This window comes from Lemur catta, chromosome 18 (genome assembly GCF_020740605.2).
Source record: "Lemur catta isolate mLemCat1 chromosome 18, mLemCat1.pri, whole genome shotgun sequence".
Taxonomy (NCBI): Eukaryota; Metazoa; Chordata; class Mammalia; order Primates; family Lemuridae; genus Lemur; species Lemur catta.
The window spans coordinates 40,061,455-40,088,342 of NC_059145.1; the positions used below are offsets into that span (position 1 = coordinate 40,061,455).

At 44.0% G+C, this 26,888-nt stretch overlaps 1 protein-coding gene across 4 annotated transcripts; it reads left to right on the plus strand.

Moving 5' to 3' along the window:
- Positions 1-1,403: 1,403 nt before the first annotated feature.
- Positions 1,404-24,805, plus strand: CDC25A (cell division cycle 25A). 4 transcript variants are annotated; one of them, XM_045530355.1, is made up of 15 exons: positions 1,404-2,050; positions 3,017-3,093; positions 5,178-5,220; positions 5,727-5,763; positions 6,251-6,352; positions 8,139-8,258; positions 11,411-11,545; positions 12,113-12,184; positions 13,818-13,991; positions 17,665-17,763; positions 19,701-19,763; positions 19,859-19,957; positions 20,833-20,963; positions 22,577-22,688; positions 22,945-24,805. In XM_045530355.1, the coding sequence occupies exons 1-15, from the start codon at positions 1,881-1,883 to the stop codon at positions 23,083-23,085; spliced, it is 1,575 nt and encodes a 524-aa protein (XP_045386311.1). In that variant the 5' UTR covers positions 1,404-1,880; the 3' UTR covers positions 23,086-24,805. The 4 variants fall into 4 exon arrangements, with proteins under 4 accessions (XP_045386311.1, XP_045386312.1, XP_045386313.1 ...); XM_045530356.1 differs by having other exon boundaries at positions 6,254-6,352; XM_045530357.1 differs by lacking the exon at positions 8,139-8,258.
- Positions 24,806-26,888: the final 2,083 nt, after the last annotated feature.

Genomic DNA, 26,888 nt, shown 5'->3' on the forward strand with positions numbered 1-26,888 from the left:
ATGATTCTATTATTAAAAGATCTTTATGCTTAGCAGACTTGAGCTCCTTGAGGACAGGAATTTTGGCATTTTTATTGCAAACACTGGATTTGTTGTTCCAGTAAGCATTGAATAAACAGTTGTTGGATGAATGTATGCAATAATTGGGATGCTGAGACAAGTATTAAAGTACACAAAACAGGAGAAGAGGAAAGAAAGTTTTCAGAGATATGACAGGGGAAATATTTGAAGGGGTGGGGGCGAGGGGGCACAGGCCATGAGTGCCATGTGAACTGTAACTGAAGAGAAAGGCCTAAATAACCTGGGGGGTTTGGAGAGAAGGGGGTTCCCTCACTGGGGAGCAGAAAAGGAGATGAATCCTGAGAGGGAAGTGGCTCACAGGTGTTAGGACCAAAGGTTTGGGGCTTCTGCCTGCCAGTCATGGCTTTTCTAATTATAGGTTGCAACTAATAGGTGACCTATGCATCTCTTATAAAACCATTGTAGGAGCCACCACTGGTGCAGCGGCTATAAAAGTAAACACAGTCACCTACAAAATGCGGAAAATAATTCCTCTCTCATAGAGTTGTAAAGGTTAAATGAATTAATACATTTAATCCATTTGGCACATAAACATTATGTAAACTTTAGCTATTATTTTATTTACTAGTATTGCTCTCTAGGAGCTTCCAGTAGGGTATGAAGGGGTGAAAAAGAAGGAAATTATTCTAAGAGCATACAATAAGAGCCAAGATGGAGGTCAGCAAAGAATGCTGAAGCCCACAACACAGGCCATATGGTAGGGTTCAAGTTCCGTGTGGCCTGCGCAGCACGCAGGGGCTGTTAAGGCTCCAGAGTTGGGCCTGGGTGATCCGAAGTTCAGTCCTGGGGGTCATTCAGTTCCCTCCCTCATCATGAAAATAGGGCCTGGAGGCCTGGGGCAGAAGAAAGGGGTCCACAGTACTCCATGGTTGCAGGCCGAGCCAAGGCTGGATCCGGCCAGCCCTTTAGAGGACTGGACAGCTCCTCTGGCCTCCACAGTCCCTTAAGGTATGAGGGCGGGGCGGGTGGCGATGCCGCGGGGCCCCGACGCGGGTAGAAGAATGAACGGCTGCGCGCGGCGGGAACTACACTTCCCAGCATGCAAACGGGCAGAAGGGGCACTTCAGCCGCAACTAGCGCCTCGCAAGTTCCGCTAGGAGTTTTCATTGACCTCTGACCCCCTCTCATTTCGACCTGCTCCTGTCTCCTCTAGGCCCCTCCCTCTTCTGAGAGCGGGTGACCTCGCAGAGTCCCGCGAGCTGCTTCCTTCTTCCGCCCCTCATTGGCCCAGCCTGGCTGCCAGTCCGGTGTGAGGGAGAGAAGTTGCTTACTGATTGGTGGATTCCGTTTGGCGCCAACTAGGAAAGGGGGGCGGGGTGGCGGCGGAGCCTAGTGAGCAGCTATTACCGCGAAAGGCCACCGTGACTGCGACATCCCGGGAAGGAAGTCGGGGTGGGCTCGGTTCTCTGCGACCCTGGGCTGGGCAAGGGGGTGAGAGAAAAGCGAAGACAGTGCGAGCCTGGGCCGTTGCCTCGCGGCTCTCGCCCGCTCTCCCTTCTCGACCTGCGGGCTTGTTTGGATTTAATCTTCAGGTTGCCGGCGCCCGCCCGCTCGCTGGCCTCGCGGGGCGCGAGGGAAACACCCGTGCTTGTGGCTGGCGCCTGACGGGTCCAGACACCCGCCCGTCCGCGCCACTTACCCGCGGCGGCCGCGTCCCGGAACGGCGGGGTCGTGTTTGTGTTTGACCCGCGGGGGGCCGGCGGCGGGGCGCGCGGCCAAGGCCGGTGCTGGCGGGGCGGGGCGGGCGCGGCGGAGGCGGAGGAAGAGGGAGCGGGAGCCCTGGGAGGCCCGGCGCCGCCATGGAACTGGGCCCGGAGCCCCCGCACCGCCGCCGCCTGCTCTTCGCCTGCAGCTCCCCTCCCGCGCCACAGCCCGTCGTGAAAGCGCTGTTTGATACGCCAGCCGCCGGGGGACTGTCGCCTGTCACCAACCTGACGGTCACCATGGACCGGCTGCAGGGCCTGGGCAGGTGAGGAGGGACCGGCAAGCGGTGCCCCGGGCCGCTGGTCTCCCAGTCGGCCCTCGGGGAGATCACGTCAGGAAACGGATCGGGAGAAGGGTTAGGACTGCCCGTCTGGGTTCACTGCCCGAAGGCGGCCAGGCTGGGGCCCGCCATGTGCATCCTCCCCCCGGGCGGAATGTTGGGCGGGAGAGGCTGTCGGACCTTCTTAGGCTGCCCCTTAGCCTGAGCCAGGCCCACCTTCGCCTCCCCTTTCGCATTTCTCTGCACTCTCCTATCTCTATCCCAGGAAGCTCTTTGGAATTTACCTCCACGGGGGAAAATCAGGCCTTCCTAGGCGCCCACTTCCACCCTTTGCTAAACCACCTCGACAGGATCTTAGTTTCCTGTGACCTTTGTTCCTTCTCAACAAAGGGACATGGCATTTTCTTTCCTGGCGTTTGTGCAAAATCATCTCAATCCCTGCCCCTTGCGTATTCCTGACATCCACCCCACTGTTGTCCTAAGGCCAGGTCTTTTTACTCAACTTTCCATACTTGAAAGACTTATGGCAAAAAAATGCTTCCCATGGTGTTTCTAGCGAAGCTGCTTTCCCTTCAGTCTTGGACGTCCCATCTTCTAAGCACATGTCTTATGCATTTTCCATCCTCTGAAAAGCAGGAATGGTTCTGTTCATCTTTGATCCCCACTTCTAGCACACTACCTAAAACACATGCTCTCATTTCAGGAAATACAGCAACATTTGCCATAGTCATGGTATGCTACAGTGTAACCCAGGGCCATGCCCACCCATTTCTTCCTCTCCTTTGTCCAAGTGCCAACTGGGTGTTCTGGGTGGCAAAGTGGGATCTGTGGTGTGGCCTGGAAGGTTTGTAGAAGCCTGGCTACTTGTTAACTTCATGGCCTGTCTCCGGTATGTGAGATTTTAATTATGTCTTAGAAATCGTTCATATGGGATTATTTCTCTTGTTTCAGTGAGTATGAGCAGCCACTGGAGTTGAAAAACAACAGCAATCTGCAAAGAATGGGTTCCTCCGAGTCAACTGATTCAGGTAATTCTGTTAGTCTTCATGTATTGTGTGTCTGGCTTTGTGGGGAGCAATACTAGGAATTTCCTGAAACATGCCCTTTCACCTAGGAGCTTAGTTTTGGTAAGTAGTTGAAACAGTACACATTAGGACTGGGTGCGGTGGCTCACATCTGTAAACCCAACTCTGGAAGATGGGAAGATAGCTTGAGGCCAGGAGTTTGAGACCAGCCTGAGCAAGAGAAAGATCCCACCTCTACTAAAAATAGAAAAAATTAGCCGGGCACATGTGCCTGTAAGTCCCAGCTACTCAGAAGGCTGAGGCAGGAAGATTGCTTGAGCCCAGGAATTTGAGGTTGCAGTGAGCCATGATGACACCACTGTACTCTAGCCAGGGCTACAGAGCAAAACTGTCTCAAAAAAGAAGTCATGGCATTGAGTGACAAATACCATTAAGAACAGTACAAAGGAGCCCCTATGGCAATTTATGAAGAGAGGAAATAGGTATCAAGTATCTGTAAGGAAGTGACGTGTGCTTGCTCTTAAAGGATGAGTAGTAGAGTAAAATTTACCATACCATTGTAAGTGGCATTCAGAAAATCTTACTGGTTAAAATATAGGGCCAGATTACTGGAAGTACAATATAAGGAAGTCATTCTCATGATCTTGCTATGGAGGGAATGTGCCAGTGCATTTCTTTTAATTTTTTTTTTGAGACAGAGTCTCACTCTGTTGCCAAGGCTAGAGTGCTGTGGCATCAGCCTAGCTCACAGCAACCTCAAATTCCTGGGCTCAAGCAATCCTGCCTCAGCCTCCCAAGTAGCTGGGACTACAGGCATGTACCACCATGCCCGGCTAATTTTTTCTATATGTTTTTTTAGTTGTCCAGATAATTTCTTTCTATTTTTTTTTTTGGTAGAGACGGGGTCTCGCTCTTGCTCAGGCTGGTCTTGAACTCCTGAGCTCAAACTATCCACCTGCCTCAGCCTCCCAGAGTGTTAGGATTACAGGTGTGAGCCACTGCGCCCAGCCCAGTGCATTTCATTCTTCAAAAATTCATGCTACTGCTGGGTTTATCTGTATTTGCACAGATAAGAGCTTTGGACAGCCTGGGCAACATAGTAAGACCCTGTCTCTACAAAAAAATTTAAAAATTAGCCAGATGTGGTGGTGTACCTTGTAGTCCCAGCTACTCGGGAGGCTAAGGTGGGAGGATTGCTTGAGCCCAGGAGTTTGAGGCTATGGTGAGCTATGATCATGCCACTGTACTCCAGCGTGGGCACAGAGAGAGACTGTCTCTTAAAAAAAAAAAAAAAAAAGCATTGGGGCAAAGATGCTTTAGATTAGGGAACTGCAAGAGCAAAAGTCTTAATATAATGTAGGCTTCTGTATGTAGAATGTAATATAATGTGAAATATAATATAGAACTAGGGATAGGATTCCTGTTTGTGGCAGTATGGCAGGCAGGAATATCAGTTAGAAGTGCTGAAACCTAACTTTTTGTAAGTCTACATAGACAGGGAGAGATGTGAGCTAGGCAGGCACTGGTGGGTCTGGGCCAGTCTGAGCTGGCATATGGTAATGCTGAGCAGTGTCTTCTCTACCCTGCTGCCTTTGGTGTCATTTTGTTAAAGGCTATAAATACTTGCCTTCCATATCTTATAACTAATAGTTGTATTTTTCAAATCCTCAAATTACACATATGATCTGACAAGGTAATATATTTGAAATCAAAACCATTCCAGGAAAATCTGGTACCTGTTCTTTCCATGGTTGGAACTCACAGAAAGTTGTCTGGGTCACCTCTACCTGAATAACCAAATAACCATGATATGAAGCAGTTTTATTTACCATCTTTTCAAATCCTATTTCCCCAAATGATGTTTGCAAGTAGAAGAGGATTAGTAAATAGACTCTGAAAATATTAAGACTTGTCAAACATTTAGTTTTTGACAATCAAATAGAGACTTGACTTCAATTCTGGCAAAATTGTACAAGCTATAAGTCTTTGTTGACTGACTTAAAGAAAAAGTTCTAGCATCTTTATTTTTAATGAGAAAATAGTATTTTAAACATTATTTCCTGACAAGATTTTTTTATTTTCCACAGGTTTCTGTCTGGATTCTCCTGGGCCCTTAGACAGTAAAGAAAAGTATGTATTCACTGCCTTTAAATGTTTGTACTTAGAAAAAACATTTCTTAATTTTTTAATGAAGTTCTTCATACTCTGGACTGGATCCTTGGATTTAGCTGTTCCTAGTAAGACTTTTGGGCCCTAGAAACTCTGGTATCTTGAGATGAGTAGTTTGTGTCAGCAGTTTTCAGCACTTCCCTTCCTTTATTTTCACTGTAATTTTGGTATTCTGTTTGCATCTCACGCAAACCCTTGTTCCACCCTTTGACATCATAGCCTTAAGAGAATGTGTATATTTTAAGAGAAGGCCTAGGTTTGCTTTTTCACCTTGAAGCCTAGTGTTGGGAATACTCCTGAGAACAGGGCAGGTTTAGAAATTTAGCCTTCCATCTCTTGGATAAAATGAGACTGCCCCTCGCCCCCTCCCCCCCAACCAAACTATAGGCTAAACACTATGTATCTGCTATTATGAATGCCTCTTTACATGCTTTATTCTCATTATTTACCTTCTGATCTCATTACAGCCTTGAAAATCCCATGAGGAGAATAAATTCCCTACCTGTAAGTTAGTTCCCTTGTTTATTTTGAGCTAATACGTGTTATTTGTTCCTTGGCTACCAGTGTCACCTTGATAGGAGACCTTAATTTGAGAGTGAAAACTGCTTTTCCTCAGTCTCATATAAGCACTCAAGATACTCTACCTAGAGTAACTTCAACAATGGCTGCCTCTTGGATTTGTTTTCTATCTCTGTTTTAACAAACCAGGAAGAGTTCTTTTTACGTAGATGTTATTTTGGGGTTAATTTGGCACTATAATCCCTGCTGAGAAGGCTATATAGACCTTGGGAGGTTAGGTGTAAAGCCCTGGAGTGAGAACCCTTCTATCCTGTGTTCTGGCAAGGTGGTGCCCTTGCCACATTTACTGGTTACCCACTGTGATGTATGAGGGGCAAGACCCCCCCCTCCCATTTTTTTCTTTTGAGAACTGTGATTTCTGTTGAATTTTTATTCGTGTATCTTAATTATTCCCTTTTTTTCACTTTGATAGCAGAAGCTTTTGGGATGTAGCCCAGCTCTGAAGAGGAGCCATTCTGATTCTCTTGACCATGACATCTTTCACCTTATTGACCAGGATGAGAACAAAGAAAATGTGAGTGTGGCATCAATGTACTAAGCTGGGGCTGAGGTGAAACCTGCAAGTCTCAATGGCTTACAGAGAAGTAGCTGGGCTGCTTCCTGGGAGACTAAACTTTAGCCAGAGTTGTGGATGGACTTTGGAGTCAGAGAAATCTGGATTTGAATCCTGCTTCTTAATAGCTGTGTGACCTTGGCAAGTTACTTCTCTTTTTAGGCCTCTTTATTTCTTTTGTAAAATAGGAGTAGCTATACCTTTTGGGGATGTTGTGGGAATTAAATAAGATTATGTAAATAAAGCATTTACAATGGTGCCTGGCAGGTAAGAGTTGTGCAGATAGTTGCTCTTAGGAGTAATTATATCCATGAATGAATTAGTTTATCTAGAAAGTTCTGTCCAGGTTTTCCTTGCCTCTTTGCTCTGACCCTGGGGTGAATTGTAAGCTCAAGAAAATGCCCCTTGGCAGTATTTGAAAGAACAGGGCCAACAAGTTCTAGTAACTGAAATGGTGGCTTAAAGGGTGAGTTTGTGGTATCCACCCAAAAGACCAAATACACCCAGGTCTGGCTTTCTCTCTTAGAACTGACAGGTGCCTTGCACAGAGTAGCCACCCAAAACAATTGAATAAATTAGCTTAGCTTTTCCAGCCTTCTCTCTCACTATATTTCCATGTGTTTATTTTCTCCCTTTTCCTTACCCTGCTAAAATACCACAGTCCATAAACCTTACAATGATTTTCTAGACTTAGTATAAAACCTACTGCCTCCGTGGACTCTCCTAAGATTCCTTTGGCAACTTGGGAGATGTCATGAAGGAGAATATGGAAATGAGTTCCTGCCTTGAGTGCTTGGAACAGTGCATCAGCCTCTGTAGTGCTTTCTACAAGGCCAAAGCTCTACCAATTCCTGGTTCTCCCCCAAACTTGGCTTCTCCCAGAGTTGCCTGCCTGGGGCTTTGACTTACAGGGACAACACCCTAGGTGGTGCTTAAGAGCCCTCGCCCTGGAATCATCTTGTCTGGCTTTAATATTTTGGGCACATCACTTAACCTGTAAGACTTAGTTTCCTCATCTGTAAAATGAGGACAATCAGGTTGTGTTTGATGGTTAAATAAGTTAATGCACAGAAAGTACTTATTACTGTGTTGGCATATGAATGACTGATATGAGCTGTTACTGCTTTTAGCACTTAGTAATAAGTTAAGTGAATATTTTAGGGTGGGGGAGCATATGAGTGCTTTTGAATTTTAAGTATGTGCAATCATACAGTATGTATTCTATCCCATCTGGCTTCTTTCATTCAACGTTGTGTTTGTAAAAATCATCTATGTTGAGTAAGCCTGTAGGTTTTTTTTTTTTCATTGCTTTTAGTATCCAATACAATAACAATTTTAAGTAGGAAAAATTGTCTGCAATTGGTAGAAGTGGAAAATATGAAACCTTCAAACAGGTGGATCTAGATGGAAAGTTTTAATTCCTATTCACAGGCAATTATATTGTAATGATATTGCTTTCGATTTTATAAAGTTTGTGATTTAATTTATCACTCATTATGTTTTGTATGCTTGGCAGATGCTCGAGTATTTGTTAGGAAATAAAATGTGATAAGGAAAAAATGCTGCTTTAGAAGTTAGCTGTTAATACAGCTTTGGAAATTCTTAAACAGATCCAGTGTTGGAATTAGATTAGAAATAGGTGAATCCTTAGTTTGGAGGCAGTTACTTTCTCACTCAAGTTAGAGCAGAGGCCCTAGAGCTGGTTTTCATGGACAGTAGAGTATGTCTCAACTATACTGTCTTGCAGGAAGCCTTTGAGTTTAAGAAGCCAATAAGACCTGCATCTCGTGGCTGCCTGCACTCTCATGGACTCGAGGAGGGTAAAGATCTCTTCACACAGAGGCAGAATTCTGCCCCAGCTCGGATGGTATGTGCTCTGGCTTTCACAGGGGTGTTCCTCACAGGAAGAGAGCATTTTTTTTTAATTACTTTAATCTATTTCTATCTGTTTTTTAGCCTTGATTTTTGGTAAAAGGAAGAAAGGATTAAAGCACCTTCTTTAATCCAGTTAAAGACACTACAGTAACTCTAGCTGTCTTTACCTTGACTTTGTCTTTTATAACTAAACTGTTTCTTGGTGGTTTTGCTGTGTCTGGAGAGCAGGCAAGCAGAAGCAAGAGTGGAAGATGGTATGTTTGAAATACTAGACTTGTGTAAGGAATATTTGACCTTGTCAATTCTAGGTAAATAATATGCTGGTGGCCAGGTGCGGTGGCTCATGCCTGTAATCCTAGCACTCTGTGAGGCTGAGGAGGGAGGGTAGCTCGAGGTCAGGAGTTCGAGACCAGCCTGAGCAAGAGGGAGACCCCGTCTCTACTAAAAATAGAAAGAAATTAACTGCACAACTAAAAATATATAGAAAAAATTAGCCAGGCATGGTGGTGCATGCCTGTAGTTCCAGCTACTCGGGAGGCTGAGGCAGAAGTTTGAGCCCAGGAGTTTGAGGTTGCTGTGAGCTAGGCTGATGCCATGGCACTGTAGCCTGGGCAACAGAGTGAGACTCTGTCTCCAAAAAAATAATAATAATAATCTGCTGGCATCATAGGTCATCCTCCTTAATTAAAACTTGCTCTTATAATGTGTCCTAAGTGCTTCCCAAAGAGTAATTTTGCTTGGAAACAGCACTTGGCTTCTTCCAAAGGTATTAAGAACTATTATGGATTCCAGTGAACCTACTGCCTACAGGCTGCGTTGGCAGTTTGGGGACCATTTGTTTTAGGGCTGTTTATTTGCCAGGCAGACTGTCATTACTTCCAAAGTTTCCTATTACTGGTCTGAATTGGATCAACCAACAGCATCTATAGACTAAAGAGGCTCAACTTGAGCAAAATGAGCATATGTTGTTTCCAGGTTTTCCTAGGAACTTGCATCTGAAAATACACCCCTCTGGTCTGGCTTGTGGTCTGAGGTTCAGTTTCAATCAGCATTGCTACTCTGTCTAGCACAAAGCACTCCTATATATGTTGTTGTCTCAAATCTTCATAAGCCTGTGAAGTAGCTGGAGTTATTCCATTTGGCAGATTAGGAAAGTACTTTCAAAGAGGTTGGGTGATTTGCCAAAGGATGCATAAATAGGAGACCAGGATTTAACAATCTAGATTCCCAAGTACACACTAACACTTTTAAGAGTTTGGTTTCAGAAACCGAATACCTTTAGTGTGTGCTTGGAGACCAGAGCCCCAAGATTTCCTATTATCACTTAGCCACTCCTAATTGTAGGGGCTGAGGATGTAAACTGAGAAAAAGCCAGTGCTGTTCTCACTGGTTTGATTTTTGATCATGTCAAAGGGTATTTCTTTTGTATCTTTGCTTTTAGTCTCCAAGCCACCATCTATCTGTTTTCTTATAATGGCTTCTTGGTATAGAAACCATAGAGGAAGAATTAGGTCCTCTTAAGAGACTTGTCTGTCATTTTTCTATATCATGTCTGCACCTAGGGATCCCGGACCATACCTAACAAAAGTTGGTATAACATAGTGTGAGCCTTCATGATAAAGTTACCTATCTCTAGACTTTGTTGGCTAAAAAATTGCTAGTTTTCAAGGGTGTGCTCAGGTGCATTTGGGGAAGGCCAGAGACAACCCAGAGCTTATTTTATATTGTGAAGCAAAGCTAATGCCAGAAAACCAGAGGGCCACTTAAGGACTAATACATTCATACCCAAAAGGGATTTGGATCTTAAGGATTATTTGTAGACCACCTGTTACTGTGAAAAAAAAGTTTCTAAACATTTTTTCTGGCTTTGGAAAGTGCCTGGGAGAGAAATGATTCAATGTTAACAGTGTTTATATTAGTAGTATTTATCTCTAGATGTGGATTTATGGGTAGTTTTTCTATAGTACATGTTAGTTTTATAGTGAAGGTTTCCCAAAAATACATATATAGAATTGACTAATGAGGTACCACCATTTTCATTCCAGGAATGGTTCTCTATTAGGGAGATGGTGTAGTGTGGGAAAGAGCTTGGGTTTTGGAGTCAAACAGGTGAGGTGTGTGATCTTGGTAACCTCTCTTAAGCATCAGTTTCCTGATTTGTTAAATAAAGAGAAAAGGGTTAACTACCTTATTAGTGTATTGTAAGACTTAAATGGGACTATATATATAAAGATTAAATCACAGTGTCTGGCACACAGTAATTCCTCATTTAAAGACTGAGCAGCTGTCATCGTTTAAATTTCAAATCTAAAGAACTAGGATGAGGCCAGGTGTGGTGGCTCACGCCTGTAATCCTAGCACCCTGGGAGGCCGAGGCGGGAGGATCGCTTGAGGTCGGGAGTTCGAGACCAGCCTGAGCAAGAGCAAGACCCCGTTTCTACTAAAAATAGAAAGAAATTATCTGGCCAACTAAAAATTATATAGAAAAAATTAGCCAGGCATGGTGGCGCACGCCTGTAGTCCCAGCTACTCAGGAGGCTGAGGCAGGAGGATCGCTTGAGCCCAGGAGTTTGAGGTTGCTGTGAGCGAGGCTAACGCCATAGCACTCTAGCCTGGGCAACAGAGTGAGACTCTGTCTCAAAAAAAAAAAAAAGAACTAGGATGAACTTTATAGAACTAGGCCACCCTTTATTTCCCTCTGTCAGAACTGAAGTTACATAAGCATTCTCTAGGCCATTTTATGGTCTCCATAGAGACTTGCGTTTCTAGCCCTTCCTCTTTTCAGTGGATTATCATGCTATTACAATCCTCATGTTGCTTGGTGTCCACTGATTATAACCTGATAAAAGTAACCTCATTGTTTACAAGAAGCTATCTCCAGTTCCCATTGTAAGTTGAATTGCTTCTGGGAAGAGTTCTTTGTGAAGGTTACTTAGCCTGACTATACTCAGGGCTTTGTGTGGATATCAAATCATTTGTAATCTTGGGATACATTTTCCTTTGGTCAGTAGCTGCTAAAATTTTACTTCGTGTAACAAATATAACATAGTATGTTTTATCATAAAAACTATAGTGACTCATTCAAAGAAATGAAAGTGGACCAGAGCTCTCATTTATTAATAAGCCATGAATTCTGTCTTACAGTTTTCTTCCAATGAAAGAGAGAGTGGTGAACCAGGGAATTCCCTTCCTCTTTTTATGCCCCAGTCACCTGTGATAGCCACTTTGTCTGATGAGGATGATGGCTTCATGGACCTTCTCGATGGAGAGAATCTGAAGGTAGTGTGTATGTGTGTGTGTGTGTGTGTGTGTGTGTGTGTGTGTGTGTGTGTGTGTTTTCCTACCCGTTCTAACTACCCCTGGAGAAGTCATATGTTGTGAAAAAGAGCACCAATTCCCCAGGGCTTTAGCTGGCTGATATTTTTGTTCATTTGGTGAGAATTTAATAGGTAGGAATAATGCTCATAGCCTCACTAAATCCTGAGGTGGGCAGTGGTGTTAAAAGAAGACATTGCTATCTTTCTTACCCTGAGGAAGCTAACAATATATTTATGTGCAAGAGACATGAAATGAAAACAGTGTAGAACTAGCTGCCAAGTGCCATGAAGCCGAAGGGACTGAGGATACTTACATGTCCTCATCAGGGATACCTTCAGGTATGTTCAGATATCGGAACTGTTAAGTCTAATTGTCTTCTAATCTTATGGCTGTGGGGAAGTGGGGTACATTATGACACTTCTTATCTATACCTGTCTGGTATTCTTTAGGCAGAATCACACCTAAAGCATTCAAACTAATGTTAGTCTCTGCTGGATCTTTTTAAAACCAGTTTTTCCCTTTCTTTAGAATGATGAGACCCCATCGTGCATGGCAAGCCTCTGGACAGCTCCCCTTGTCATGAGAAGAACTATGAACCTCGTAAGTTGTTCTGGTGTAGCTAGAGGGGGCCTTGAGTACTCAGGCCACTGGTTATAGTAGTCCTTAGCTGGGAACAGCCAAAGGTTGAAAGGAATAATAGGGCTCAGGGACCTGGGGTTTAGACCTCACTTTGGGCTACCTATAAAACTGTAACCTTGAGGGATGTGTTCCATCTCTGCGTGTTTCCTAATCTATAAAATAAGGAGTGTGGATTAGGAGGGATCATGGTTCTTTTCAGCTCTTGACATCTAGGCTGTTTAAAAAAGCGTATCTGAAGCCTTCAGCTTGAAGACTTAGCTTTTTTAGATCATTCTCACTTATTTATATTCCATAATACCTAGCATAACAGTTGGCAAGCAATGATAACTAAAGGATGTTTGTATTTCTTAATTGAAAATGCCTACTTTATCTGTATATATACCATAGACTTAACATTTCCATCATAGGGATACTTTCAAACAGAAAGTTAGAAAAGCAAGGATATGCCTGCACAGGTACAGATTTTCATGCATGCAAATGCCTAGGGAACATTAGATATTGTCACAATACAAATTCAGAGTTATGCACCTTTAGGTATACATAAATTTATAGCTTTGTGTTTCTAACTATCAATGCTCTGAACTCTAAATATGAGACAAATGAACTACAGTTTTGAGGCCACTTGTGGATTATAGTAGATCAATGTGCATAGCTTTTGAGAAAGTAGGTTAAACCAATACAAATATTATGACTGAATTTGTAAGGTCATTTTGAAAGACATGAAATTAGGCCGGGCGCAGTGTCTTACGCCTGTCATCCTAGTCCTCTGGGAGGCCGAGGCGGGTGGATCGCTCGAGGTCAGGAGTTCGAGACCAGCCTGAGCGAGACCTCGTCTCTACTAAAAATAGAAATAAAAATTATCTGGACAACTAAAAATATATATAGAAAAAATTAGCCGGGCATGGTGGCGCATGCCTGTAGCCCCAGCTACTGGGGAGGCTGAGGCAGTAGGATCACTTAAGCCCAGGAGTTTGAGGTTGCTGTGAGCTAGGCTGACGCCCTGGCACTCTAGCCTGGGCAACAAAGCAAGACTCTGTCTCCAAAAAAAAAAGGAAAAAAGGACTTTTGAACACAATTTAGAAAGACAATTGTTACTTTGCCCATCCCCATCCCCTCCAAACTTAACCCTTTTAACTATACCTTCACAAACTTGGTGCATCTGTTTTATAGTATAGTCTAGCTTCTTTACATCTTTTCTGGATTTAGGTGGGATATTAATACCTGTTGAGCTGCTCAAGCAAGGTGGAAGTAATAAAATGGAGGGAAAGAGGCAAGCCAAATATGTGTTCTCAACTGGAAGGCGACAGTTACTTCTCTTGACTCTTAGGATTTTGTTTAGACAGTAAGGTTTTTGAGGGCAAGAGATGTTTTATTCACCTCCATATAATGTCAGCTGAGTACATAGCATTGAGCACCAGGTACTCAGTGCTTACTATGTGCCAGGCCCTATGAGAGTTGCTGGAACTAGATGAATCGGCAGTGTCTCTCCTAATTTAACATTGACTTTAAACAATCCCAAGAAGCCCTTGGTCTGTTTGCCTTACCATTCAGGTGAGCAGGTTTTAATGAAAGTTGGATCTGTCTGTCTTCTAAGGGCAACCGAAGCAAGCTGTTTGACTCCCCTTCCCTGTGTAGCACCAGCATTCGGTCAACACTGAAGAGACCAGAACGATCTCAAGAGGAGTCACCACGTGGAAATACAAAGCGGAGGAAGAGCACAGCTGGGGCCAGCCCTGAAAAGGAAGCTAGTCCAGAGAAGGCCCAGGAGGTTAGTTTTGCAGTTTCCCTGTTTTTTTTTTTTTCTTAATGTGAACCACAGTTTTATTTGTTCGTTTCTTGCATTTGAAGTACCCTTTTAGGACAATACTCTAAAGAGAAAATGTTCATAAAGCTTTAGGTAACTAAAGCAATTCTGGTATTTGACTCCAGGAGGAGTCTAGCAGGAAGACACAGCATCTTTTCATTTCTCATTGACCATTAGCATTTCTTTAGATGAGCTGTCTTTACACAATCATGGTTCCCTAGGCATAAGTCCTATGCCTTCATGTTATTTATTTACCCTATGGCCTAACACTCAAAACATTATTGTATTATTATTATTATTTATTTGTTTGTTTTTTTGAGGCAGAGTCCCGCTCTGTCACCCTGGCTAGAGAGCCGTGACGTCAGCCTAGCTCACAGCAACCTCAAACTCCTGGGCTCAAGCAATCCTACTGCCTCAGCCTCCCAAGTAGCTGGGACTACAGGCATGTGCCACCATACCCAGCTAATTTTTTCTATATATTTTTAATTGTCCAACTAATTTCTTCCTATTTTTTAGTAGAGACAAAGTCTCCCTCTTGTTCAGGCTGATCTCAAACTCCTGAGCTCAAACGATCCGCCTGCCTCGGCCTCCCAGAGTGCTAGGATTACAGGCGTGAGCCACTGCGCCCAGCCTATTGTATTATTAATACTTTTTTTTTTTTTGCAACCAAGGCTTTCTCTGTCACCCTGGCTGTAGTACAATGGCATTGTAGCTCACTGCAACCTCTTATAATATTAATACGTTATTAATCCCAGCTGATTGGTCCATGTTTACTAACTTGTTTTATATTTTAGCCTATGTTCATAGGTTTCCTGATATTAAAACTATTCTTGGCCGGGTGCGGTGGCTCACACCTATAATCCTAGCACTTGGGAGGCCGAAGCAGGTGGATCATTTGAGCTCAGGAGTTCGAAACCAGCCTGAGCAAGAGTGAGACCCCGTCTCTACTAAAAAATAGAAAGATATTAGCTGGACAACTAAAAATATATAGAAAAATTAGCTGGGCGTGGTGGCGCATGCCTGTAGTCCCAGCTACTCAGGAGGCTGAAGCAGGAGGATTGCTCGAGCCCAGGAGTTTGAGGTTGCTGTGAGCTAGACTGACACCACAGCACTCTAGCCAGGGCGACAGAGTGGGACTCTGCCTCAAAAAAAAAAAAAAAAACAACTATTCTTGCTTCCTGAAATACTATGTTTGGCTTATTTAGAATTGCTTTTATTTGTATGTTTTTTCCTTCATTATGTTGTCCTTACATTAAGTTTTGATGTTAAACATTATAAAATAAACTAGAACTGCCTGTGTTTTCTGTGGCATGAAAAGTTTTGAATAAATCTCAATCTTATTACAAAAATAGATAGATTACAGCTATGAAAATATCTAGGCCTGCTGCCTTATAAAGTGTTGTTCTAAAAGAATATTTAATGGCTATGTAGTGTTTCATTTTATGGCTATACTAGAAGTAATTGAATGAATCATCTTCTAAACCTTTAGAATTTTCCTTTTCCTGGTTTTCCTTTTATTGTTAAAATTAAAAGTGGAATCATAGTTAAAGGGTAGAGACATTTATGAAAGCTTGCATTGTATACATGTCTGAAAATTGCCTTCCAGAAAGCAGCTTCTAATTTATATTATATATCTCAATATTTAAGGATGTTCATTTTCTTTTACTCTTGCCATATTAGAAATTGATCTCCTTGTTTTATATTTTTGTTTTTAGAGACAGGGTCTTACTCTGTCACCCAGGCTAGAGTACATTGGCCCATTCACTGCTCACTGTAACCTCAAACTCCTGGGCTCAAGGGATCCTCCCTCCTCAGCTTCGCAAATAGCTGGGACTATAGGCATGTGCCACCACACCCAGCTAATTTCCATGTTTTATTTCCATATTTTAAAACATTTTTTAGCTTTTAATGATATTTCTTTTATGTATGTTTTGGTTCATTTCCATATATTTTAATTTTGGTACTTTTAAATTATTAGTTAGAATATTCCTATAAAGAAAAACTCAGACTGAATTCTTTGGTCACCCTTGGGAAAGGCAGGGGGATATGGATCTCTTTATTTGCCAGTTTTCCAAATAATGCCCTACCTAACATCTTCCAAAGTTGACAGTTGAGGCTTGTGGGTTGTGTTTTTCAATAATAATTATGAACTCCAGGATTAAAACATTTAATGTATTCTCTGTTTGTTACTTGTAATATCCTTTTTAATGCTCAAATTATCCCTTTTTTAACATCTGACTGCCTCTTCAGTTGGCTCCTGAGGTTTTTGTTTTGTTTTCAAAAATAAACTTATTTTAGCCAAGTGCAGTGGCACATGTGGGTAGTCCCAGCTACTGGGGAGGCTGAGGCAGGGAGGATGGATCTCTTGAGGCCTACCTGGGCAACATAGCAAGACCCTATGTCTTAAAAAATATAAACTTATTTTAACATACATACTTAAAATCATGCAAATAAGTATATATCTTAGTTAAATCTTCACAAAGTGAACACACCTCCCATAAATACTTCCCATGATCAAGAAAGAGCACCAGGAGCTCCTCCCTCCTCTCAAGATAACACTGAACCCATAGCTTAGTTTTGCCTGTGTCTGAACCTTATATGCATGGAATTATACCATATATTCTTTTTGTCTGATCTCTCTTGTTCAATATTATTTTTATGGCAATCATCCAGACTGTTATGTATATCAGGTTTTTTCTTTTTCTTTACTGTGTAATATTTCATTGCATGAAACTAATACAGATTATTTATTCTGTTGATTGATGTTTGGGTGGTTGTTTTGGCTATTATGAATAAAGCTGCTATAAATATTCTTGTGCAGTTTTTTTTATACACATATACTTTCATTTCTCATAGGTAAATACCTAGGAGTGTGATTGCTGAGTCCTAGGCTAGGCACATGGTTAGCTTTAGCAGACACTGCCAGATAGGTTCCCAGTGTGGTTGTACTCACAGCAATGTATAAGAGTGCCATTTGTTCCATACCTTTACCAGGGTTTTATATTCATTTTTAATTTTCTTTCATTATCTTGATTATGATATATATTTGTTCCCTTAATTTCAAGCATTCTGGTGAGTGTGTGCTATCTCTCGGTTTTTTTTTTAAACTTAGCCCTAATTTTAACCCTCCTTTTAAAAATGCAGGGAGGGACTTAGTTTCAGAGCAATTCAGAAATAGTTCCTGATTCAATCAAATAAGAAAAATTTCTTTTCTCTCTCTCTCTTTTTTTTTCTTTTAGACAATCACAGCAACCTCAAACTCCTGGGCTCGAGCAATCCTTCTGCCTCAGCTTCCCAAGTCGCTGGGACTACAAGCATGTGCCACCATGCTCGGCTAATTTTTTCTATATAGATTTTTAGTTGTCCGGCTAATTTCTTTCTATTTTTAGTAGAAACGGGGTCTCACTCTTGCTCAGGTTGGTCTTGAACTCCTGAGGTCAAACGATCCACCTGCCTCGGCCTCCCAGAGTGCTAGGATTATAGGGGTGAGCCACCGCGCCCGGCCAAGAAAAACTTCTTATTTGCTAAATATAGACATTAACATTTCAGACTCCTCCTTGTGACATGCTCCAGGTGAATGTTTTCAGAAGTCCTGTTCAGAACCCTGGCCTCATTCTCCACCTTCGGTTTGTTACAGATTCCACATCAGTCTTTATCCCTGGCATCTTCCCCAAAAGGGACCATTGAAAACATTTTGGACAATGACCCAAGGGATCTTATAGGAGACTTCTCCAAGGTAATTGCAGCAGATGGAAGCAAAGCTACTCTGGCTGAGTGATGCTGGGTGAAGGGTTTCTAGAACCCCCCTCAGCCTTTCTCCTTCCCCAGGGTGGCTCCTGGGATGCCTCCAAAGTGACAGTTTAAAAATGTTGAAAATAGGGAAGCAAACTTGGTTTCTCACGATCAAGTGTATGTTGATGTCTGTGAGACTGTAGCTAATCAGTGGTGTCAGGTGGCGAACTGCACCAACCACCTTGATCCAACCCAAATGCAAAGACCAGGCTCTCTGGGAACTGTGCTTTTTTTTGTTTGTTTTTTTGTTTTTGAGACGGAGTCTCTGTCACCCTGGGTAGAGTGCAGTGGTGCCACTGTAGCTCACTGCAACCTCAAACTCCTGGGCTCAAGCAATCCTCTTGCCTCAACCTCCCGAGTAGCTTGGACTACAGGTGTGTGCCGCGTCACCCAGCTAATTTTTCTACTTTTTAGTAGAGACAGGGTCTCACTCTTGCTCACGGTGGTCTTGAACTCCTGAGCTCAAGCAATCCTCCTACCTCTGCCTCCCAGAGTGCTAGGATTATAGGTGTGAGCCACTGCACCTGGCCTAGTTTTTCTATTCATTTTTAGAAATGGGGTCTTGCCATGTTGCCCAGGCTGGTCTCAAACTCCTGGGCTCAAGCAATCTTCCTGTCTCAACCTCCCAAGTAGCTGGGGTTACAGATGTGCACCACCACACCCAGTTGTGTTCCTGATTATAAAAAGTAGTAATGCAGAATAGCATAAGAAGCAAAAATAAACCTATAACCTCACTACAAGTCTGTATGCTGAAAAGGTTATCTTAGAAGATCTAGGGTAGAGACTGAATTTCTCCATTGTCCAGAGAAGCATGGCTTTTGAGGGAAAAGGCCCTCAAAAGAAGCCCAGAGGAATGTCTGGTAAGGGATAGTGTTGGCTGCCTTTAAGCTCTGCTGAAATACAAGGCTGGGACAGGGAATGTGTCACTAGCAGCTTATTTAGTCACATTTTGACTTGAAGATTACCAGAGCAGTCTTTTATTCATTAATTTAGCTAACAGTTATTGAAACACTTGTTATGTGTTTGGCAGAGATTCCAAAATGAGACCTAGTTCCTTCCCTCAGAGAACTTAGTATGTGGTTGAGGAGGTAAGACATGAACCACGTGTACCATACGGTAGATTGAAGTAAATGTCAGTGAAGTGTAAGCAGCAGCCTATGAGAAATAAAAGGGAGTTTGTCTCAGCTAGGGGTTTGGTAAAGGTGTGGGCCTGGGCCACTGGTATTTCATTTCTTTCCTTATTTTTCCCCCCCACATACAAGTGTCTGGTGGGCCATTGGTATTTCAGCCAGATGAATTTTGAAGGAACAGGGAGTCTGAAGGGAAAAACAAGCAAAGACCCAAGTGTGTCCTTGCTTGTGGAAGCTTCAACTTGAATTGAAGCTACTGGTTGTTTGTCTTAATGGCCCTGTGTGTGGCCATGGGGGTGGATGAGCTCTTTACTCAGCCAGTTGTCCTAACAAGTGATTGTTGATGTGCCCATCTTCCTCCTCAAGGCTGCGCCAGGTCTCTTTTTTCCTTCCCCAGGTACCTAGCACCATGCTGTATATAGCAGGTGCTTAGTAAGTGAATGAAGTGCATTCCCCCACTGTGTTTTAAGTGCTATTCATAGTCTAGCTACTGAGATGAGGATTCTTGACAAAAGCAGGAGGAAAGGGCAATTACATGAGGGTTCTTCATTCAAATCTGGCTTACTAGCAGGGTAATCTTGGAGAAGGTGCTGAAAATGGAGATAATAATATATCTTATTGATTTGTGAGAAAATGTTTTGTTTTTTCCTTTAAGCTGCCTCCTACCAAACAGGCAAGCCATATAAATATATAACCATAAATATATAGGCTTTCAGATTCTCTAAGTATCTTTTTTTTTCTTCTTTTCAAGGGTTATCTCTTTCATACAGTCACTGGGAAACATCAGGATTTAAAATACATCTCTCCAGAAATTGTAAGTCATCCTTTTGGAACCTACCACACATGACGTATTTAAACCTAGTTGTTCCTAATGGTGAAAGTTGATTCCCCTTGGCTTTCTCTCCACAGATGGCATCTGTTCTAAATGGCAAATTTGCCAACGTTATTAAAGAATTTGTTATCATTGACTGCCGATACCCATATGAATATGAGGGAGGCCACATCAAGGTATGGATTCCTTAGACTTGCTATCTTGGGGGGCAAAGAAGGAGCCCTAGACAGAATCTGTGATTTTAAAGGCAAACATTGTGACACTTGGCTGCTTAGGTTATGTAGCTAGTTGTGAGAATTTTAAAACAAGACAGTGATTGTAGAAGGCATTTGATTCCTGGTGTTCTAAATGAATGTTCCATGGTCTGTACTACACTACCACTTTGTGCTGCAGATGTTCTTTCTGTTCTGTCCCTCAAACTATCACCATCAAGGGCATTTCTAAGTGGTACCCACTGGTGTCTAAGCCATTCAAAGGGACCAGAAAAGGTTTTATAGCATTTAAGAGGCTTGGGTACAAATGTTTGAACATCTCAGGGATCCTGACTAGGAGAAGCCAATCTATGGCAACACACCCCGGAGTCTGTGCCAGGCTTAGCAATGTCTCCTAAGCTGGTTGTTCAGTCCAGCTGCCTGGTGGAGGGATGTATTGGGACACATGGTCCCAGGGAGAAAGGAACTGGTTGTGGCATTTTAATCTTTTACCCAATAAAATAGTGTTTAACTGTGGTCAGGGGGTGCTTTAAATCCATGTAGTGTTGGCCCCACTGTCTTACGGCTTTTCAAAATCCCCAAATTTAAAAATACTACTCATAAAATGCACCAGTCATATTTGAGTCGCCCATTTCCAATCCCCATGTGGGTTACTGCTCAGTCAATGTATGCAGATAAAGCTCCATTTGAGATTCAGGTGCCAGGTGGTCTGCTGGACTATTCAGCCAGAAGATCTGCAAAATCACAAACTGGTCTTACGGTCTTAAAGATCACTTTCACTGAATCATTACTTTAAGTGTAAAACAGGCAGGGGCCAAGAGTCTCTGGTGCCTTCACAGGGTGCGGTAAACTTGCACATGGAAGAAGAGGTTGAAGACTTCTTACTCAAGAAGCCCATTGTACCTACTGATGGCAAGCGTGTCATCGTTGTGTTCCACTGCGAGTTTTCTTCTGAGAGAGGTCCCCGAATGTGAGTGCTGCACGGAACTGGGCTCTGGGACAGAGGCCCCACGACACTTTTGTGGGACATGGTGGTGTGTGGCTTACATTTGGAACATATTTGAACATATTGAGCATCTTCTTACACATCACAAGTCATTTTCATGCCTCAGCCTACACATGTGACACATAATTTCATGGTTTTATAAAAGTATAAATTCATACATAACATTTTTCCAAATTCTTACCCATTCAGCAGTTGATTGATTTCATGAACAGCTTCCTTGAGTGTAGTTTATAGTTTTTTTGTTTTTTGTTTTGAGACAGAATCTTTGCTCTGTCACCTGGGCTAGAGTGCTATGGCATCAGCCTAGCTCACAGCAGCCTCAAACTCCTGGGCCCAAGTGATCCTCCTGCCTCAGCCTCCTGAGGCTGGGACTACAAGCTCGAGCCACGTCACCCGGCTAGTTTTGCTATTTTTAGTAGAGACAGGGTCTCACTCTTGCTGAGGCTGGTCTCAGAACTCCTGACCTCAAGCTATCCTCCCGCCTCGGCCTCTCAAGAGTGCTAGGATTACAGGTGTGAGCCACCACGCCCGGCCTAGTTTATAGTCGACCTAACGGTTTCAGTTGCAAAGGATTTTCAGCTTTTCCAGAGCAGCCCTGTCTGTGGTCTATGATCCCAGTGTTGCCCATGCAGTATCCCCCATGGATTTAGCATCTGCTTCATCATGACTGCTCTTGAGGGGCTCATTGTTAGTCTTTTCTTTTTTTTTTTTTTTTTAAGAGACAGGGTTGCCCAGGCTGGAGTCCAGTGGCACCATTGTAACTCACTGCAGCCTCAAACTCCTAGGCTCAAGCAATCCTACCTCAGACTCCCAAGTAGCTGGGACTACAGGTGTATGCCACCATGCCTAGCTAATTTTTTTGTAGAGAGAGACAGGGTCTGTGTTGCACAGGCCGGTCTCAAATTCCTGGCCTCAAGGAATCCTCCCCCTTGGCCTCCCAAAGTACTGGGATTACAGGCATGAGTCACCAGGCTTGAACAAGTGATTGTTCTTTATGCAAATGACGGAGAAGTGTAAAGTTCTCACTTGGCAAAGACTTGGACTTTTACAGCAAGGGTTGGGCAGTAAGCAGCCACCAGTCACAGGATGATATCGGGAAGAGCATTTAGTCTAGACATAGGATACAAGTGGGTGCCCTGAGGCAAAAGCAAGCTCAGCATGTTTAAAAGCCACAAGGAGAAAAAGTCCCACTTAGATAGAAGGAGGTGAGGGAGGCAGACTGGTCAAGGAAGGCTGGGGAATGTGGCAAGGGAGGAAGATGCAGGGGGAAGCTGGCTCAGAAGCGATTGCTGCAGGTGGTGCTGGTGAAGACACTGGGCAGGAGTCAGATCTAGGACTATTTAACTTGGAGAAAGGAACACTGGGAAAGAGACCACCTGCCAGCACCGGCTGTGAACACTGCTCACATGGTCAGGAACTTGCAACTCAGCACTGATTGTTTCCAAGAATAAATGTAAAGTTACGAAGATATATAAGGAATATTAAAACCACAGTCACTGCTTTTATTGTGTTGTCTTCTTTATGTGTCTCCATATTGCAAGGGCTAACCTTGCTTTGGCCTTCCTTCCCTTTACTAGGTGCCGGTATGTGAGAGAGAGAGATCGGCTTGGCAATGAATACCCCAAACTCCACTACCCTGAGCTGTATGTCCTGAAGGGGGGATACAAGGAGTTCTTTCTGAAATGCCAGGTAAGACTGGGGTCTCTGGAGAGCATTCCCCTGCCCCCCAAAATGGTGGACCAGTGGATCTGTCTGGTGGTCATGACCATTTCTTGCCAGGAGTCTAGGGGAAAGCGGGTGTCTGCCCTGCACAAAGAAGGCTCCTGTAGAACCTGCTGCCCGGATCTGCACTGCTGCTCCCAGCCTTGTGCCCAGGGCAGGGAGGGAGCCCGGTTGTGAGTGTGAGGCAGGTGTGCCCCAACCTCATCCTTTCCTGTCCCCACAGTCTCACTGTGAGCCTCCCAGCTACCGACCCATGCACCATGAGGACTTTAAAGAAGACCTCAAGAAGTTCCGCACCAAGAGCCGGACCTGGGCAGGAGAAAAGAGCAAAAGGGAGATGTATAGTCGTCTGAAGAAGCTCTGAGGGCAGTGGTGCCAGACAACAGCAGCCTGAGCTTCCCTCCACACCCCACTTCCCCTCTTTGCTGCAGAGAAACTTGAGCAAAGGGACCAGCTGTGTGACATTTGGAGAGGAGGCTTCAATGCCTTAAACCTACCTCCCACACTCCTAAGGTTGGTGCCCAGGGCATCCTGCAGGCTGTGCCTCTCCTGTCGTTGTAAGACGTCCTCCTTCCCCATCAGGACTATCTACCAAGGTTGTCACATGCCATGGTGCCGTTCTCAGCACCACGTCAAGCTGTTCTACCCACAGTGGGATGAAGCAGCTGGGGCCTTATTGGGCTCTGGCCTTCTCTTGTGAGGGAAGGGAGAGAGACGGGAATACAGAGAAGTAACAGACAGAAATGCTGCCGGCTGAGTATCAAAGACAGCCTGGGAAGGAAAGGCCTTTGTGGGATAATCTGTATCTTTAATTTATTCAACTTCATCAATCACTTTATTTTATTTTTATTTTTATTTTTTTGGTTTTTTTTTTAGTTTTTTTGTTTTTTTAACTCTTGAGACTTTTCCTTTACTGCTTTATTAGGTCAAAATACTGCCATTCTAGGTAGGGTTTTATCATCCCAGGGACTACCTCGGCTTTTAATTAAAAAAAAAAGGGGGGGGTAAGAAAAAGCAAACCTGCTGCTATATAAAGCCAGGAGCTGAGGTACTAGTGGGAGTGGGCGCTGGACTCGGGTTTGGCCACAGGGTATAAGCTAAACCTCCCAAACCTACCTCTGGCCATCAAGATCTGACAGGAAGTGTGTCCCTGCTCTTCCTCACCCCGGTTCCCTGTGATGTTGGCTGGTATAGGAGTCAGAGTCAGTAAAGCACTTCAGGCAGCTTCCCTTGGGCCACCCCCAGGTCGGTGTTGGAATGTTGTAGTGTAGGTTTCCCAGGCTAGGGGGTAGGAATGGGTGGGCTCTGCAGGATGAGGGAGGGGCATAGCCACTGAGTGTCCTCCTTCTAGTACTGATACTCTAGCTTTTAATTTTTAAAAAAATAGTCATTTTATGAGTCAAGGAGTAGCAAATCAGTGTTGGATGGGCCACCCAAGGGTGGGAAGAGGGGCTGGAAGCCCTGGGCATTAGGAGAAGGGAGTGGGTGCTAGCATAGAGATGAGTGTATAGGATGTTTCTCACAAGGGAGCATGGTGGATTTTGAAGGTAAGACTTTCTGGGTTTATCATGTTTTAATTTGAAGGACAGGGAGTGGTGAATTGTCACCAGTTGCCCCCTTATCTAGCCCCATGGAAGTGGGAGTCTCAAAGGAACGCCTCATCCAAGGAGCTGGGGCTGACTGAATTGATTATAGATAGGCCTGTCGCAGCGCCTGCCCATCCGCACTCTGCGACACCTGCCTCCTTACCATCATTGCTCCATTGAGGTGTAGCCAGGTTTTTCTTATAACAAGAGTCAGTCTCCCCTCTTACCTCGGCTTCCTATTCTGGGTTTGGGGAGGGAATCAGTGGTATTGGAGATGACTAGTTATGTTCTGGGTTTGAGTTGCATTTGGCTATAAAACAAATCTTGTTGGAAAAAGTATGTTGGGAGAAGGCCTCTTCCCACACACTGAGACAGATCCCAATTGGTCTCTGATCTTTGTAGGGATTCTGTCAGTTCAGTGCCTAAAAAGAGAGGTGGGATGGCCTTCAGATTGTACCAGCTTAGCTAGCATTGCCAGCTCTGAAAATAAAAAATCTTGAACCCATGCTCTCTGCCTAGTTCTTGATATACTTAAAGGGAATTATGTTTCCCTTTAAGGTTCTAGGACCACACTTGATTAAAACCAGTCAAATTTGGGGAAGCCACATTTCCTCAAGAGGCCATAGGACCTGGCTTCAGGGATGGCTGGAACAAGTTCCCATTATTACCCTGAATTCAAAAAAACAAATTTGTGGTTCAGATGGATCCGTAAGATGAAATGGGCATGTTTAAAGTGCTTGGACTGCTGGCATTTCCTTATAAGATCCATTAATTCATTTAATGGATAAAGCACTTGGCCAAAGGAGGGACCTTAGAAAGACAGTAAGAGGCTGGGCATGGTGGCTCACACCTGTAATCCTAGCATTTTGGGAGGCTAAGGCAGGAGGATTGCTTGAGGCCCAGCCTGAGCAACATAGCAAAACCCTCTCTCTACAAAAAATAGAAAAATTAGCTGGGCATGGTGGTGCCTGCTTGTAGCCCATCCCAGCTTCTCAGGAGGCTGAGGCAGGAGGATCACTTGAGCCCAGGAGTTCCAGGCTGTAGTGTGCTAAGATTAAAATTATGCCTGTGAATAGCCACTGCACTCCACCTGGGCAACATAGTAAGACCTGTCTCTAAAGCAGGGTGGGGGAACTTTACATAAATATCTCCATTTTGTGCTCATGCATCTGCAACTCACTTTCATTTTTACTCCTCTGCTTCTCACATTCAAGGGCACTTGGTTCCAGGAAGGACAAAGCATGAACCAATAGTGATGCATGAGCCACACCTCCTCTCTAACAGAGGAACCTGGAATAAGTTCTCCCTCCCTCTGGGGCCTTTCCTCATGGATAACGAAAAGCATTTGAACAAGAGGTTCCCCGGGGGCTAAGCTGTCCCAACACACTGTGGCTCTGGTATTTGAATGACCTTTGGATACCTCAATATCCACTTCAGGTCTACTTTGAAAGAGGGCCTCCATGGAGGAAAAGCCTTTCCTTTCATTTGCTCATTGAACAAACGTGAATTGTGCTGAGCACGGAGGATAAGACACAGGGTTTCTCTCAAGGAGTTCACCAGCTAGTGGGAGAAACAGTCACTAGAAGACTAGGAGTTCGTAGGAGTAACATTTCCATACAGCAGAGGCTAGGATAGAGAGGGGTGTCCGGCGGAAATGGTGCTTCCGAGCAAGGAAGTGTATCCCAGAGGAGGTGACGTTCAAACCTAATCTTGAGTGGAAGTCCTATGAGACAGGGTGTTCCAGGAAGAAGGAATGAACACACTGAAGATGAAATACCATGAGCTCATGAATGTACACAGGTAGGAGATGAAGTTGGGGTAGGAGTACTCCCAAAACCTTGAATATGGATCTGAGTCTGTAAGCTTCAGGGATCTATGAGAGCAGGACTTCTCAAAGACTTGGAGAACTTGTTAAAATGCAGATTCTGATTTGCAACTCTGGGACAGGGCCTGAGATTGCATTTCCAGCAAGCTCCTGATGATGCTAACCCTTGGACTACACTTTGAGCTGCTAACCTGTAGAGTTTAAGATGAGAGTAGTGGCCAGATGAGGTGGCTCACACCTGTAATCCTAGCAATCTGGGAGGCCGAGGCAGGAGGATCACTTGAGGTCAGGAGTTTGAGACCAGCCTGAGCAACAGTGCGACCCCATCTCTACTAAAAATAGAATTAGCTGGCATCCTACGCAGGAGGCTGAGGCAGGAGGATCCCTTGAGCTCAGGAGTTGGAGGTTGCAGTGAGCTAGGCTGACACCACTGCACTCTAGTCAGGCAACAGAGCGAGGCTCTGTCTAAAAAAAAAAAGAAAAAAGGAGTAATGTGAGGCAGTACGGCCATGGAGAGCAGGATGAAGAATGGACGGTGGTGAGGAATGATGGTAATTATAAGTCACAGCAGAAGCTGTGGGCATGGGAGGCAAGGGCGTTGGGCACCGGGATCTGGTGATGGATGGATTGGTAGGCAGGAGTGAGGGAGGGGAGTGGATCCAGGTTGATGTGCCAGCTCCTAACCTGAGGAATGAGGTGAACCATTGGCACTCAGAGCAAGAGATCCAGGAGGAAAGAAAATATCAAAAAACTCAA

Excerpts from the sequence above, each read along its gene's own strand:
- CDC25A (XM_045530355.1), top strand. The coding sequence starts at position 1,881 with ATGGAACTGGGCCCGGAGCCCCCGCACCGCCGCCGCCTGCTCTTCGCC. Across the intron at positions 8,259-11,410 it reads ATTCTGCCCCAGCTCGGATG|TTTTCTTCCAATGAAAGAGA; the intron begins GTATGTGCTCTG and ends TCTGTCTTACAG. Across the intron at positions 17,764-19,700 it reads TTATAGGAGACTTCTCCAAG|GGTTATCTCTTTCATACAGT; the intron begins GTAATTGCAGCA and ends CTTCTTTTCAAG.